A 15,723-nucleotide genomic window follows, 5' to 3' on the forward strand; every position below is an offset into this window, starting at 1 on the left:
TTTGTGTGAACATTAAGATTTTTCTGAGTAAAATGCCCAAGACTTTATAGACACTATCCTGCCTATAATATTGGAGAAATCATGCCATTTTAAATGAATTACTGAATAAAATATACCAAGCCTTAGTAACATATATGGAATAGAGTACTTCATTTCTATTTGTTGTTGTTAAGGAACTTTTTTATATCCTCTTGTGTCAGAAAGCATCCATTTGCAACTTAGGAAAAAATGCCTATGGGACGCAGGTTAAAAATATTCTCCAAATTAAACTGGCCCATCTACTAAAGGTTCTTTAGGAGAACATGACTTTAATTACCTGAGATCCAATTTCATGGGTTAATTACAGAAGACCAAAAGGATGAAACTACCACCTTTAAAATAATTCAGGTTTTCAGCAAATAAAATGGACAGTAAACCCTGTTTCGGGTTCCTTTATACAGAAGAGAAAAAGTAGGTCTGAGTATTATAGTGACCTAAATTTGAGTTGCTAAAGAATTAGTACACCACACACTTTCTCTGAATTCATTTATTTAGAGAGAGAACACAGCCATTCAAAATGATGGAACACAATATCAACACACAGAATAAAGTTGGGGAATTAAGTTGAATTGTTATCTTTCATTTACAGTAATAAATACCTTAAAAGAAGCAAATGTAGATTTTAAGATTATGACACTAGTAACATACACAAGTTAACTAAGTTTCTAAGTTAACTGTTATACTGCCTGATTTTCAGGTTGAAAGACTATAATAAACTATATATTTCAATTAAATGGCAGCAAATACAAAAGCATTTTAAACATCTTCTGAACCTATTGTATAGTATACTATAAGCAGTTTATATTCTATAGCATTCCATCATTCTCCTGGCCTCGGTTTATGGGTAGAAGGCAAGCTGGACACCAGCAAATCACATAACGAATTAACCACCACTAATGAGGTGTGTAATCTATTATGCATGTATTTTGAATAGAAGTTGTTTTTCAATGCCAAAGAAATGCCAGCTGTTTTAGGGAAACTTGGGATTTCCTAGCCTGGTCACTGATCAGTTATCTGAGCTTCAGTTTTCTTCATTTCTAAAACAAAGGCTTGGAATAGATTTTATCTAATTATCTCCTGAGGCTTAGTCTATACTACAGTAATGTCCTGTCAAAAGTTTACTACCTTCGATTTTAATGAACTTTCAAAGTACACCTTCTAACCCACGATTATCTTTTTCAAAAGCTTTGTCTAAATCCTTCAGAGTTCCTAACATCTCCATTGAACCTATACTTTTGCCTATGTTATAATGACTAAAACAAAGTTGGTATGTTGATATGAAAGGCCATTCCTACCCAGGGAAGATTACAACCTAACTGGGTATTCAAATTAGTAACCCACTATCCCCAATCTTTCTATGAAGCCTCTGTCTCTTAATCTCCATCATAATTTACACTGTTGTCCATCAAACACTCCCTACCTGTGTAAGTTCCTTATCTTCACATCAATGGAAAAACCTGAAAAGATTTTTCAGACAACCAGCATTTAAGTCACTTGTTTATACAATTTTACAATAGCCACGTTCTTTGCAGTCTCTTGTAGAGCAAGGCATCAAATATTTCAAAAGGCAGCCATAATTTCCTTTTACACTTTCTAAAACAGCTTAGGGACTAGCACAATTTAAAAATCAAACTGTCAAGAAGCAGTTTTGTTTTTACTCTTAATTTCACAGGCACAGAACTAAGGATAAACCTAACAATGTCCACTTTATACCACCAGACTCCTATATCTCTCCCTTTGTAATTCATTCTAACACACATATAAATGTGCATGGCAAAAATACAATGATAAAATGACAAGCAATAAAATCTAGTTCATGCCAGAACACTGGAGAAGTTACATGGGAAGCACACACATACACAACTTTACAAAATTCGCAATACTGTTAATCTCAAACAAGCAATGATCAAAGTGGGACTTTCATGCCAGAAGTCCTGTTCAATCAAAATCACGATTTGTAAGAACAAGTGGTGCCACTAGTGTCCAAACATACAACACAATGCCAATCCAACTAGAAGAGATTTTCACCCATACCGCTGTCCACTGACTCTTCATCTCACGAGAAGGCTCATACCTAAAATTTAAGAAAAAAATGAAAGGGAAAAAGTTAGATTCAGCCATCACGTTACTTTACTTCAAGGTATTCTCTGTATAGTTTGTGGTAACAGATACACAATTGCTGATCTAATCTGTTGCTCTGCTTGTCATACTACTTGAGCAAATAATGTGAAGGTAAAAATTAAGAATTTCCTTTAAAGGAGTAAAGGACATTGGCCTTCTGAAGTAGCTCTTTTACTAATACTTGGGTTCTTTATGTACAGGTTCCCACTTTCTGTACGTTTGTTACGCCACTTTGCTTTTACAAAAAACCTTTATGAGTAAAGTAAATGACTTTTTTCTTAAAAGCAAAATTTCTCTTCGTGTTTCTTTCAGTCAGCAAAAGCAGGTACTAGCATAAGCCTTTAATAAAAATGAAGTAGCATAATGCAAACTGTAACAAAGTAGGGGGGGAACCTGTACTTCTGGCTTAGCAGTCATAAGACAGCAGGGAAATGGACTGTGATGCCCGGTTATTGTTATAAAAGATTTATCAATTCTAGGGCCACCTGGGTGGCTCAGTCAGTTAAGCATCTGCCTTCTGCTCCGGTCAGGATCCTGGAGTTCTGGGATCGAGTCCCACATCAGGCTCCTTGCTCAGAGGGAAGCCAAGTCTGCTTTTCCCTCTGCCTGCTGCTCCCCCTTGTGCTCTTTCCCTGATAAATAAATAAAAATTAAAAAAAAAAGAGTTATCAATCCTATCCTGTATAAAAAGTGTAATCTATTCCAAGTGTATATTGGAACCACTCTCTCACTTTCAGCCTTTTCAGATTTAAGAGATTCGGAAGGAAATACATTCCAAACTTAGCTGGTTTTTGTACAAATGAAACATACCAAAAATATTTTTCATCTAAAGGTTTCTTTTTTTTTAAGATTTTATTTCTAAGTAATCTTTACACCCATCATGGGGCTCGAACTCATAACCCAGAGATCAAGAGTCACATGCTCCTCTAACGGAGCCAGCAGGGTGCCCCAATCTAAAGTCTTAATGTTTAATGTTATCTGACAGCCAAAGCTGTGAATTGAACATGTATGTGAACACTACATGGATTCTTATCACTTAATATGCCGCAGTGTAGGAATTTTTTAAAAAATACTTATTTTTCAATAGTATATGTCAGTAAAGTCTGCTCTTAAAATGAAGAATAATCTAATATTAACATGGTAATTTCTGTAAAAAATGTGTAATTTCATGAAGCTCCTGATTTTAATCTCTTCAAGATCTGGAAGTATTTCAATATTAATGCCAAAGCAAGGAAGTAAAGTCTGCACTTCTTATACTGATCTCATTTAGATGTAAATTTTGAAATACACTGGAGGATAAAAAGTACTTCATACCACATGTTTTACATACAATGCAATGATGAAAAACATCAACATTTCCACATGCAAAGTTTTCATGAAATATAATTACCTGTACCAGTTGGTAAGGGTCATCATGATATAAAGTGAAGCTAAGAAAAGCATGAAGTGAAAGAAGGAATAACTGTAAGTAACACCATCCCTTTCATTATCTACAGCTCGGTGAACATCGTCTCCATCCTCCAGTGATCCATCACTTCTGGCTCCACCATCTTCTATTAATGTTGATTCATCACTTGTTAGAGTCAATTTATTAACCTGACTGTTGTTTGAAGTACGGATGCTGCATAAAAGACAGTTAAGAAAGAAAGAAAAAGGGTATTTAAAAAACTGAATTTTAAATGAATGGCTAGATTTCTTGTTAAAAAATAATCCACAGTTTTTCTTACCTTGAATAAAACACGCATAATAAAAAGAGGATCAGTCCTATAATTCCTTGAGCATGCCACCACTGGACAGACTGCCCCTCCTTTGGGACAGTGTTTGTTGTATTGTACCCAATTATGCTTAGTAGACTTGGGTTGCAGTTTGTTTCTGTAACGTAAATTAAGGTCAAATTAAAATGCCAGACAGTATAAGAAGTAATTTATTTTGGGTGACCTAGTTACAAGTGTTTTTATTTTCATTTTTTTTTTAACCTCTTTACTGCCCTTGCATATTCAAATAATTTTCCTGGAAAAGGGCACAGATATAAGAAAAAAGTAATCTGATATTTATTGATAATGATATTTATTGATAATGAGACCTTTTATTTATTGATAATGAGACCTTTTAAATATAACAGCGCTAACTTTATAGAAGTGCCCAGAAAAATGTCCAGAACGGAGAGGATATTAAGCTCTAAACTGATTAAGAAAAAGGTGAAATTTAGATGAGCTCTCATAAGTATAATAAAACCCTAGTACAGTTAGGAATAAAATTCAGGTGTTCTAAATGAAGATACAGTGGCTTTTCCTAATATATACTGTAAGAGAATAGTGACTTTATGAAATTTATAAACTTGTCAAAGTACACTGCTATGTAGGCAAGGGAGCTTACACATAAAATTACCAGTTAATTAGAATTTTAACAAGTGCTTTGTGGAAATGTCCAAATTCATAATGACCTAATCCATACTGTTAACTTTTGTAAGAAAAAGTAAAGTCTGTATTCACTAAAGTATCCAAAATGTTTCTCTCTTCCACAAAGTCAGATATATCAACTACCATCTTATGATGAAAACAATCATTAATTAGGGGGAAAAATAAGACAAAATTGATTCTAATCTTAGAGCCATTCAGGTAAGAGTAAGCTCTAAAACAAATTAATAAAAAAATTTTTCTAACTACTTAACACCTGAACAAAAATAATCTTTTCTGTAATACTAAAAACAGCCTTCATCAGGGCACCTGGGTGGCTCAGTGGGTTAAAGCCTCTGCCTTTGGCTCAGGTCATGATCCCAGGATCCTGGGATCGAGCCCCATATCGGGCTCTCTGCTCAGCAGGGAGCCTGCTTCCTCCTCTCTCTCTCTGTGCCTCTCTGCCTACTTGTGATCTCTATCTGTCAAATAAATAAATAAATAAATAAATAAAATCTTCAATTAAAAAAAACAAAAACAAAAAAAAAAACAGCCTTCATCCCACTATTGATAAAGCATCTAATGAGTTTATAATCAGATTCAGATAACATTTTGTAATTTTAAGTAAAAGGCACCATTTCTTCCTTTTCAAAATCAATAACTAATTTCTTGCTCATCTGTTTCACCCCTAATGATTTATATTAGCTTCTTAATCTCATGGAATGCAATATAACTGGCCTATAAAGAGATTCATTAGAAAGCCCAATTATATTCACTTGCAAGGTACTCACAGACAAAAATAGTATCTTAATTAGTTAAAAACAAACAAAACTATACTGCTTAGCAATGAATCAAGGAGCATTTTAATAGCTTTTCTAATACACACACACACACTATATATATATATACACACATACAAACACACAATCATAAATATGAGACTACAAATTAGGTATATTTGTTATAATTTTCATACGATTATAATTTGTTAGTGAAAGAAGCAAAGTGAAAAAAATACATAGCAGTACATCAAATATGAAAATGCTATTATTTCCATACTATTTTCTTCTAGAGGCTTATTTTTTAAATTTATTTACTTATTTTAGAATGAGAGTAAGAGCAAGAGAGCGTTGGGTGGCGGGGGTCTGAGGGAGAGAAAGACTCTTAAGACGACTCCCTCCTGAGTGATCCAGAGATCCATCTCAGGATCCATGAGATCAAGGACCTGGGCCAAAAATCAAGAGTCAGATTCTTAACCCACTAAGCCACCTAGGCACCCCAGAGGCTAATTTTTTAAATAGCTTACTTTCACAAAATAATCATTTATGAAAAAAAAAAGTTGTAGAATTCATTAAAAAATAAGGGGCGCCTGGGTGGCACAGTCGGTTAAGCGGCTATTTGGCTCAGGTCATGATGTCACATTCCCGGGATCAAGCCCCACATCAGGCTCCCTGCTTGGTGGAGAGACAGTTTCTCCCTCTCCCTCTGCCTGCCGCTCTGCCTACTCACACTCACTCTCCCTCTCTGTCAAATAAATACAATCTTTAAAAAAAAAAAACAAAAACTTCTCTTAGGGTACCTACGTGGCTCAGTGGGTTAAAGCCTCTGCCTTCGGCTCAGGTCATGATCCCAGGGTCCTGGGATCAAGTCCCGCATCGGGTTCTCTGCTCAGCAGGGAGCCTACTCCCCCACCACACCCCTCTATCTGCCTCTCTGCCTACCTGTAATCTCTGGCAAATAAATATATAAAATCTTACAAAAAAAAAAAAGAAAAAAAAGAAAAAAAAGAAAGAAAGAAACCCAAGCAAACAAAACATACCCGGTTCATTGGTCATAGCAGACCATGTCAAATACATTGTGTAGATTGTGATTACTGAAGACTGTAACAAACCAGATCTTGGTTGTGATTCCTACAAAGAAAAATTACGACAAATAAATATTCTGACATTATTCAAGATTTAGAGGAAACTTAGAAAAATGGAAGCTTCATAAAAACTAATGATATAAAGATCATACTTGGATTTTTGGCAGTATAGACATTACAGAAGCACCAAGGCAGAGGAGCATGTTGACACTGATGAATGCTTTATTTTCTGAACAACTGGCTGGATGAGTATAATAAACAAAGAATAGGACGATAGCAACTAAAGACAGCAGATAATTCAGAGCTGTAGCTGATAACAATGCTGTGAAAGAAATATAATTGGACAATTAGAATGTATCACAAATATTAGGAATTAGGCATAGGGCTCATTTTAAAAACAATCATTCAAAACGTATTTTAAGCAACTAACACTGTCTGCATTATGCAGGCTATAAAAGCAGAGAAGAATATTTCTGAACTTTATCACAGTGATTTTATAGTCCTTACACATAGCTCACTATAGTATTTTCAAGATCAGTAAGGTAACATTAAAAATTTCATTAACAGTAATAGCTCCATTACAAATACATTCACACACAGTGGCCTTTATTTTCAAACTACAGAAAAATAAAAAGAAAATTACTTAATGCTAAGTCCATAAAACAATGTTTCCTGTATTAACTAATTATTTTTTATTTAAAAAAAAATTTTTTAGTCTTCATGCCTAATGTGGATCCCAATGCAGGACTTGAACTCACAACCCTGAGATCAAGACCTGAGATGAGATCAAGTCCAATGCAAAACTGAATGAGCCACTCAGGCACCCCTTAACTAATTATCTTTAAAAAAAAATTGTATTACGTAACAGTAAGTCATTATTATTTAATAAGACAACCCAAGTTTCTTCTATGTAAATTAAAACAGTGTGTTTTTGTGCTAATGCGTCCTTAATATACGGGTGTTTATGCAGATGTGCCTGCCAGGATCCACCCAACAAGTATTTACTGAATGCCTGCAAAGTTCTAAGCACTGGGGATACAGCAGGAAACAAAAGCAAACTCTTGCATTAGATTTGCGTTAAAGAATGACGTGTTCTATAAAAGTGAATTTTCCAAATGACTGAAGCTTATTTCTTTGGATACTAAACTCTCTTTATTTTAACCACTGAGATCCAATAAAACAAACGAGTTGTGAGAGAAGTATCAGGCTAGCAGATAAGAATGAATATAGCTTTCAATCTGATTTAAAATATTTAGTGGAAACTCTTATCATTTCACATAAGGATTTATATTTATGGCTTCTTTTGAAAGGAATCAGAAAAAATTCAAGCAATACTGAGCCCACATTTCCACAAGGCAACTACTGTATGAAACTGAGCAGCAGCTATGCACCTTAAATAAAATACGGTCATCACAGTTCTGTTTGCACAAGGATTGCCTATGCACTTTAACCTGAATCTCTTCCCTCCTTTTCATCATCTGGGGCAAGCAAATGAATTCTGATCCCTGTTCTGCAGTATAACCACTGGACTCAAGCTCATCATTACAAATAAAACAGTCATAGTACTTTAAGAACCCCATTACGTGTTACTGACACAAAAAGGCATCTTTCCACTTATATAAAAAGAAATGTTCTAGAGTTGCTTTTTATATTTTTTCTGCATGCTGATGTTTATGAATTATACCACTGTTTATTTCTAGCAGTCCTAGTCCCTTTAGTATTTTTAACCTGCTGTAAAATAGGAAATTACGCTGTAAAAAGTACATATTGTCAGCCATAGAACACAGCCTTTGCAACATCTATTTTAGCCATTCAAGGTACTCTGGATTATTTTCTGGCTCTTAGGTGTGTTCTAATCAATTACCTAAAAACTATTTCAACAAGTAAAGTTGTTGACACAATGTGATAAGATGCCACTCACAAAAACATCATAAAAATCTTGATTTCCCTATAGTCTACATACATTGCTCTCACCTTCAAAGTTCACCTATCTTGAAGATGCTCCAAGAAAAAAGCTTACCTGCATACCAACATCTTGAGTTCCCTTCTTCCATTTTTTCAACCCATGATTCATTCCATGAATGGGCAAAATCAATAAGTAAGACTAGCTGTATGAGGATGAAGCAAAAGGCACCTGCCATACCTACATAAAACCACACTGAAAGAAAAAAAAAATACAAATCAGTGGCTGGTTCACTTTTTATTATTTCACCTTCGTAATCACAATACACAAAAGGAAATATTTTACACAAATGTCTTGATTTTGCCAACAGGAGGAAAAAAAGAAAAACAAAACAAAACAAGTAGTGTTACAGTTCCAAGAAACAGTTATCTCAGTTTCTTTATAAAATATAAACATCACACAATTATGAAAAGATTTATTACCAGTTGTAAAAGTTCCTTCTGGAATGAAGAAAGCCCCAATAATAATCGCAATTGCTGCAGCAAATTTAAAGAACCAAAATCTGAAAGAAACAGAAATAGAGTTTACTAATACAGATTCACTCAATCAATAGTTTCATATATGAAATCTTTTAAGAGCATCTGAAAAAAGTTTATGTGACTGTTTAGGACCATTTTAAGAAAGAAAGATTTATAATTAATTCACTATGAGAAAATGAGAATATTCTATATTCACAGGTTTATTTTAAATAATGAATGGGTATAATGCTGAGTGAAATTTAAGGAAGAAAACAAATGAACAAAATAAAAAAGACCAAAAAAACCCAGACTTTACATACAGAGAACAAATGAGTGGATGCCAGAGGGGGGGTGGGTGAAACAGATAAAGGGATTAAGAGTACACTTATCCTGATGAATGCTGAGAAATATATGGAACTGTTGAATTATTATATTGTATACGTGAAACTAATGTTAACACTGTATGTTAACTTTACATGAATAAGAAATTAAAAATAAGAATAATATGTGAAAGTATAAGGTGCACTGTACAAATGAACAGGTTTTATAAACACATGATAAATGCTCCATCCAAAACTCTGATAATAAAAAAAAAACACTAGCTTTTAGGACATCAGCGTCTTGATGGCAAAGAGCCTATTTTTTGGTTCCCCTGTTCTTAACAACTAATTAGGCTTCCAACCATTAACAGAAGGGTCTCGGCAGCAGGGTGTGAGATCAAGAAACATTTAAGAGACCCAGGATAATCGTCTCCAGCACCTGTGTATTTGGTAATAGGCAGACAGACTCTGGTATGGGCTGCAGAACTAATAAACATCCCTAACCCCTCCCACCTTTTCCCAGTTGGGGAAAACCTAGAGTGCTGATGTACGCAAATACCCATGAATGAGAGACAACTTATAATAGCCCAGCTCTCCTGAGGGAAGATTCCAGCATGGCCTGTATGTGTGTTGGGGAGATGAGTTTCAGTGCAACAGAGAGGGGAAGAGAAACTTTGTCAGCACCGCCCCTATACCATGGCAAGAGAGTATGGACACTACCTGGCAGCAACCTCTCTCCCCTGGAGCAAAACAAGAACTGTGAGTGACAGCTACTCCAACTCTGCGGGACAATTCTAAAGAAACCCGTTTTTCTCCAGAAGCACCCAGATTATGGAGGCAGGACCTCCATGACTAAGGGGGAACAGGAAATGGGAAAAGCAGCAGCAAAGAACATCAAAAAGCATTAAAGGAACACAGTTTCTGCCAATTACATTCAGGATTTAAGCAGGAAATATGTTCACAAGTCTCTGGGAGATCCTCAGCCAAGGATATTTCTGCTGGCTGTGTGGGACCCCAAACACCTGGAGTACTAAACCCACTCTGCAGCCAGCTCTCTGTGTGTGCTCCCAAGTGTGGCAGAAAGAGCCAATCCAGAAATGAGAGTGCTCTGAGAAAAACACCACCATCTGTAGGGAAGGGAGAAACCACAAACTTCAGCCATAGTGCCACCTTCTGGAAAACAAACAAAGACCTCCAGTAGCCAGTAAGGTGAGTTTTAAGACCCCGAGAAGTCATAAAAGCTTAAGACTTCTTCCACAAAAGGGAGCAAGAAGTGTGCAGCCAGTGTATAAATACAAGGTCACAGAGAACCCCAGATACGTAACAGGATCAAGAGTACACCCCATCTGAAGGCAACCTGTAGAGACTTAAGTTATCTGCTACCTCAAGCAACAACACAAAACTACAGGGAACAAGAAAACACTCCCATCAACAGAAGAAAATAATCCAACAACTGAGCTCAAAGGCACAGAATCTTGCAATCTAGTGCATAAAGAATAATAGCTGCTGTAAGGAAACTCAAAGAGCTCCCAGAAAACACAAAAAGACAAAATCAGGAAAAAAAAATACATGAACAAAACGAGAACTTTAGCAAAGCCAGAAACTGTAAAAAAAGAACCAACATCTGGAGCCAAAGAATATGACGAAAGAAATGAAAAATGCAAGAGAGCACTTGCAGCAGGGTACATCAAATGTCCAACAGAATCAGCGACCCAGAGAACACAAATTCTGAAATACCCCTGTAAGCGTGAACAGAGGAAAAAAGAATGAAAAAGAGTGAAGCAAGCCATTTGATCTATGGTATCTAAATATTAGAATAATTAGTGTTCCAGAGGAGAGGAAAGAAAGAAGGGGGCAAAGTTTATTTAAAGAAGTAATGGAGAATTTCCCAAGCCTGGGAAGTATTATACACCTGAGTTCACAAATCTAATAAATTTATTACTGCTATTATCTCAATGCAAAAGACCCTCTCTAAAACACAAATTGTCAAAAGATGGAAGAAAAAGAATCCTAAAAGCAGCCAGAGAAATAAGGATCTTAATCTACAAATGATCTCCCACTAAGCTAGCAGCGGATTTCTCAGCAGAAATTCTACAGGCCAGGAGGGAGGGAAACGACACGTTCTAAGTTTTGAAAGAAAAAAACTGCCAGCCAAGAATATTCCTTCTACCAGTCATCCTTCAGATATGAAAGAGAAATACTCTCCCAGATAAATAAAAGCTGAGTTCACTACTACTAGACCTATCTTGCAAAAAAAAAAAAAAAAAAAAAAAAAAATGGTGACAGTACAAGCTTAAATGAAAAAAATGCTAATTGGTGATATGAAAACATATGAACATATATAAAAGACTGGTGAAGATAAATAGTAAGATTTAGGAAACTAATTCTATAATATGATATGTTAATATTTAACTATAAAGGCTAGTAAGAACTATTAAAAAACTACACTATGTTAATACATCATGTAAAAATTGTTAAATTGTGACATCAAAATTCTAAAAGGGGAGGATTAACTGGATAGAGCTTTTGTATACAACTGGAGTTAAGCTGCTATGCTAACAGCTTAAAATGGCCTGTTTTATCTAAAAGATGTTTTAGGTAAGCCCCACAGTAGCCACAAAGCGAAAACCTACAGTAGGTTCACAAAAGATAAAGGGAAACAAGAAGGAAAGAACACCAATTTACAAAAGCAAGCAGAAATGGAGGAAAAAGAAAACGGAAATACAAAACAATCAAAAAGCAATAAATAACGTAACATTACTAAGGCCTTACATACCAATAATTATTACCCTAAATGTGTATATGACTAAATTTACCAATCAAAAAGCATGGTATGGTTAGATGGATAAAAAACCAAGACCCAACTATATGCTGCATAGAAGACTCACTTCAGATTTAAGAAGTCTCCCAGGCTCAAAGTGAAGGGATAGTAAAGGATATTCCATGCAATTGGAAAGCAAAAGGAAGTACCGTTAACATACCTATATCAAACAAGAAAACTTTAAGACAAAAAAGGTAACAGGAGGGATGCTTGGGTGGCTCAAGTCAGTTAAGCGTCTGCCTTTGGCTCAGGTATTCCTGGGATCAAGCCCCGCATCGGCTGGGCTCCCTGCTCAGCCAGGAGCCTGCTTCTCCCTCTACCTGCTCTGCCTGCCGCTCTCCCTGCTTGTGCTCTGACAAATAAATAAAATCTTAAAAAAAAAAAAAAAAGTAATAAGACAAAGAAGGCTGTTATATAATAGTAAAGGGGCCAACTCAATTCTCCATGAAGATACAATCATAAATATATATATACCCAACATTAGAACACTTGAGTATATTAAGCAAATACTAACAGATTTTAAGGGAGAAATGGGTAACAATAACAGTAAGAGACCTCAATACCCCACACTTTCAGCAATGGATAAATCCTCCAGACAGAAAATCAACAAAGAAATGCTGGATCTGAACGATACATTAGGCCAAATGGACGGAACACATTTAAAGAACAATCAATCCAATAGCAACAGAATACACATGCTTCTCAAGTGCATATGGAGCATTCTCCAACATGAACAGATCACATGACAGGACCCCAGAAAGTCTTTTTAAATTTAAAAAGACTGAAATCATACCAAGTTGTTTTTCTTTCCAATGACGACAGAATGAAACTAGAAAGGAAACCTGGAAAATTTCCAAGCACATGGAAACTAAACAACACACTCCTGCAAAATCAAGAGATCAAAGAAGAAATCAAAAGAGAAATTATCTCTAAACAAATGAAAATACAAACAACATAATAAATAAAACATACAGGACACTGCAGAAGCAGTTCTGAATGGGTGAAGATATTCGCAAATGACTTATCAGATAAAGGGCTAGTATCCAACACCTATAAAGAGCTTTTCAAACTCAACACCCAAAGAACAAGTAATCCAATCAAGAAAGGGGCAAAGGGTATGAACAGACATTTCTGCAAAGAAGGCATCCAGATGGCCAACAGACACATGAAAAAGTGCTCAATATCACTCGGCACCAGGGAAATACAAATCAAAACCACAATGAGATACCACCTCACGCCAGTCAGAATGGCTAAAATTAACAAGTCAGGAAACGACAGATACTGGAGAGGATGCGGAAAAAGGGGAACCCTCCTACACTGTTGGTGGGAATGCAAGCTGGTGCAGCCACTCTGGAAGACAGCATGAAGGTTCCTCAAAAAGTTGAAAATAGAGCTACCCTATGACCCAGCAATCGCACCACTGGGTATTTACCCTAAAGATGCAAATGTTGTGATCCGAAGGGGCATGTGCACCTGAATGTTTATAGCAGCAATGTTCACAATAGCCAAACTATGGAAAGAACCTAGATGTCCATCAACAGATGAATGGATAAGAAGATGTGTATATATACATCATCTTAATATATATATAATTATTGTCTTATATATATATATATATAAAATAATAATTTGAGACACAGGGTGGGGGTCTGGGGGGAAAATGAAACAAGATGGGATCAGGAGGGAGACAAACCATAAGAGACTCTCAATCTCATAAAACAAACTAAGGGTTGCTGGGGGGAGGGGGGTTATGGAGAGGGTGGCTGGGTTATGGACATCAGGGAGGGTATGGGATATGGTGAGTGCTGTGAAATGTGTAAACCGGAAAATTCACATACCTGTACCCCTGGGGCAAATAATACACATTATAGGTCAATAAAAATAATTAGTAAAAAGATAAAAAAATAAAAAAGAAATCTGTGTTAAAAAAAAAGTTCTGAGAGGAAGTATATAGTGAAAAATGCATATATAAAGAAAACAGATCTCTAATAACCTTAACTATACCTCAAGGACTAGAAAAAGCGAGGCCAAAGTTAGCAGAAGCAGGAAATAACAAAGATCAGAGTGGAAATAAACATGATACAGAACAGAAAAAAATAGAAAAGATCAATTAAACTAGAGCTGGTATTTCAAAAAGATAAAAGTGACAAACCTTTAGCTAGACTAAGAAAAAAAGAGTACTTAAAATCAAAAACAGAAGAGGAGACATTACAACCGATGCTATGGAAATACATTCATAAGAAACTGCTTGAAGAATTTTATGTCAACAAATTGCATAACCAGAAGATATGGATAAATTCTTTAAAAACATACAACCTATCAAGACTAAATCAAGAAACAGAAAATCCATTAAAAGATGGGCAGAGGAACTCAGCTATTTTTCCAAAGACATACAAATGGCCAAAAGGTATTTAAAAAGGGGCTTAGTATCACTAATCATCTGGGAAATGTAAATCAAAGCCATTATGAAATATCATCTCACACTTGTTAAAATGAAATGGCTATCATTAAGAAGACAAGAAGTAACAAGTGTTGACAAGGATGTGGTGGAAAGGAAACCCTTGCGCACTGCTGGTGGGAATGTAAACTAGGTCAGCCACGATGAAATACAGTATAAAGGTTCCTCAAAAAAAAAATTAATAAAAACTACCATATGATCTAGCAATTCCACTTCTAGTTACATACCCAAAGGAAATACAAACAGGATACCAAAAAGATACCTGCTCTCCCATGTTTACGGCAGCATTATTCACAATAGGCAAGATATGAAAACAACCCAAGTGTCTGTCAATGAATGAAGAAAGAAACTGTGGTAAAGACAGATACATTAATAGAATGTTATACAGCCACGAGGAAGAAGCAAACCCTCCCATTTGCAAGGACATATATTAACTGTAGGCATTGTGCTGAGATAAGCTGAAGAAAAATACCATATGATATCACTCATAGGTGGAATCTAGAAAAGCCAAGCTTGTTCATTGAGAACAGAATTCTCTATTGAGTATAGAATGGTTACCAGAGTATGGGGTATGTGGGGGGCGGAACTGGGACAGGTCATTAAGGGGAACAAACTTGCAACCAGTACGTAAATCCTGGAGATCTAATGCACAGCATAGTGACTGTAAGCAGCAAAACTGTATTACAGACCTCAAAGCTGCAACTGTTCTTACCCCAAGAAATAAGTAATAACTATGTGACATTACTGAGGTGTTGGCTAACCCTACAATGGTAATAACACTGCAATATACAAATGTATGAAATCAACATTTTGTAGGTGCTAAATCTACAATGTTATATGTTAATTATATCTCAATTAAAAAGAAAACACATGTAAGGAAAATGGTTAAGTGTGCTACAAGCATGCTACTTTGACTAAAGTGTTATCTCAGCGAAGAGCTGTCATAGCCATTCTGTGATGCACGCTGAAAAGTGTTTAAAAACACGTTTAATAAATATAGTTGTAAAAGTACAAATAAACAAATACCAGTGACTACAAGAACAAAATAAACAAAATAAATTCAACCTGTCACAATATATTTTTCACTAACATTTGTATTTCTCACTTGCTCATTCTTCCTGTCTTAGTAATAAATAAGCAACAGCAAATATTCAAAAACAATTTTTTTTAATTTATGGGGAGAAAAGAACAGATAAAATTCAAAACATTCAAATTAAGTACCAGAGGTGATGCTCTTCATTAAGGAAGATTAATAAAAGGGACCCTAAAGTTTTTTTCTAGAT

General features: G+C 35.5%; 1 protein-coding gene across 1 annotated transcript in view; it reads right to left on the reverse strand.

Moving 5' to 3' along the window:
• Positions 1-508: 508 nt before the first annotated feature.
• Positions 509-15,723, reverse strand: part of SERINC1 (serine incorporator 1) — a 37,800-nt gene continuing 22,585 nt past the window's right edge. The window contains exons 4-10 of the mRNA XM_032862429.1: positions 8,806-8,885; positions 8,441-8,578; positions 6,573-6,742; positions 6,376-6,466; positions 3,888-4,032; positions 3,551-3,781; positions 509-2,113 (exon numbers count right to left, since the gene is read on the reverse strand). Coding sequence (XP_032718320.1) covers positions 1,978-2,113; positions 3,551-3,781; positions 3,888-4,032; positions 6,376-6,466; positions 6,573-6,742; positions 8,441-8,578; positions 8,806-8,885 — 991 coding nt within the window. The 3' untranslated portion in view covers positions 509-1,977. The remainder of the gene's footprint in view (positions 2,114-3,550; positions 3,782-3,887; positions 4,033-6,375; positions 6,467-6,572; positions 6,743-8,440; positions 8,579-8,805; positions 8,886-15,723) is intronic.

Source organism: Lontra canadensis, unplaced genomic scaffold, assembly GCF_010015895.1.
Source record: "Lontra canadensis isolate GAN:19392208 unplaced genomic scaffold, GSC_riverotter_1.0 scaffold23, whole genome shotgun sequence".
Classification (NCBI taxonomy): domain Eukaryota; kingdom Metazoa; phylum Chordata; class Mammalia; order Carnivora; family Mustelidae; genus Lontra; species Lontra canadensis.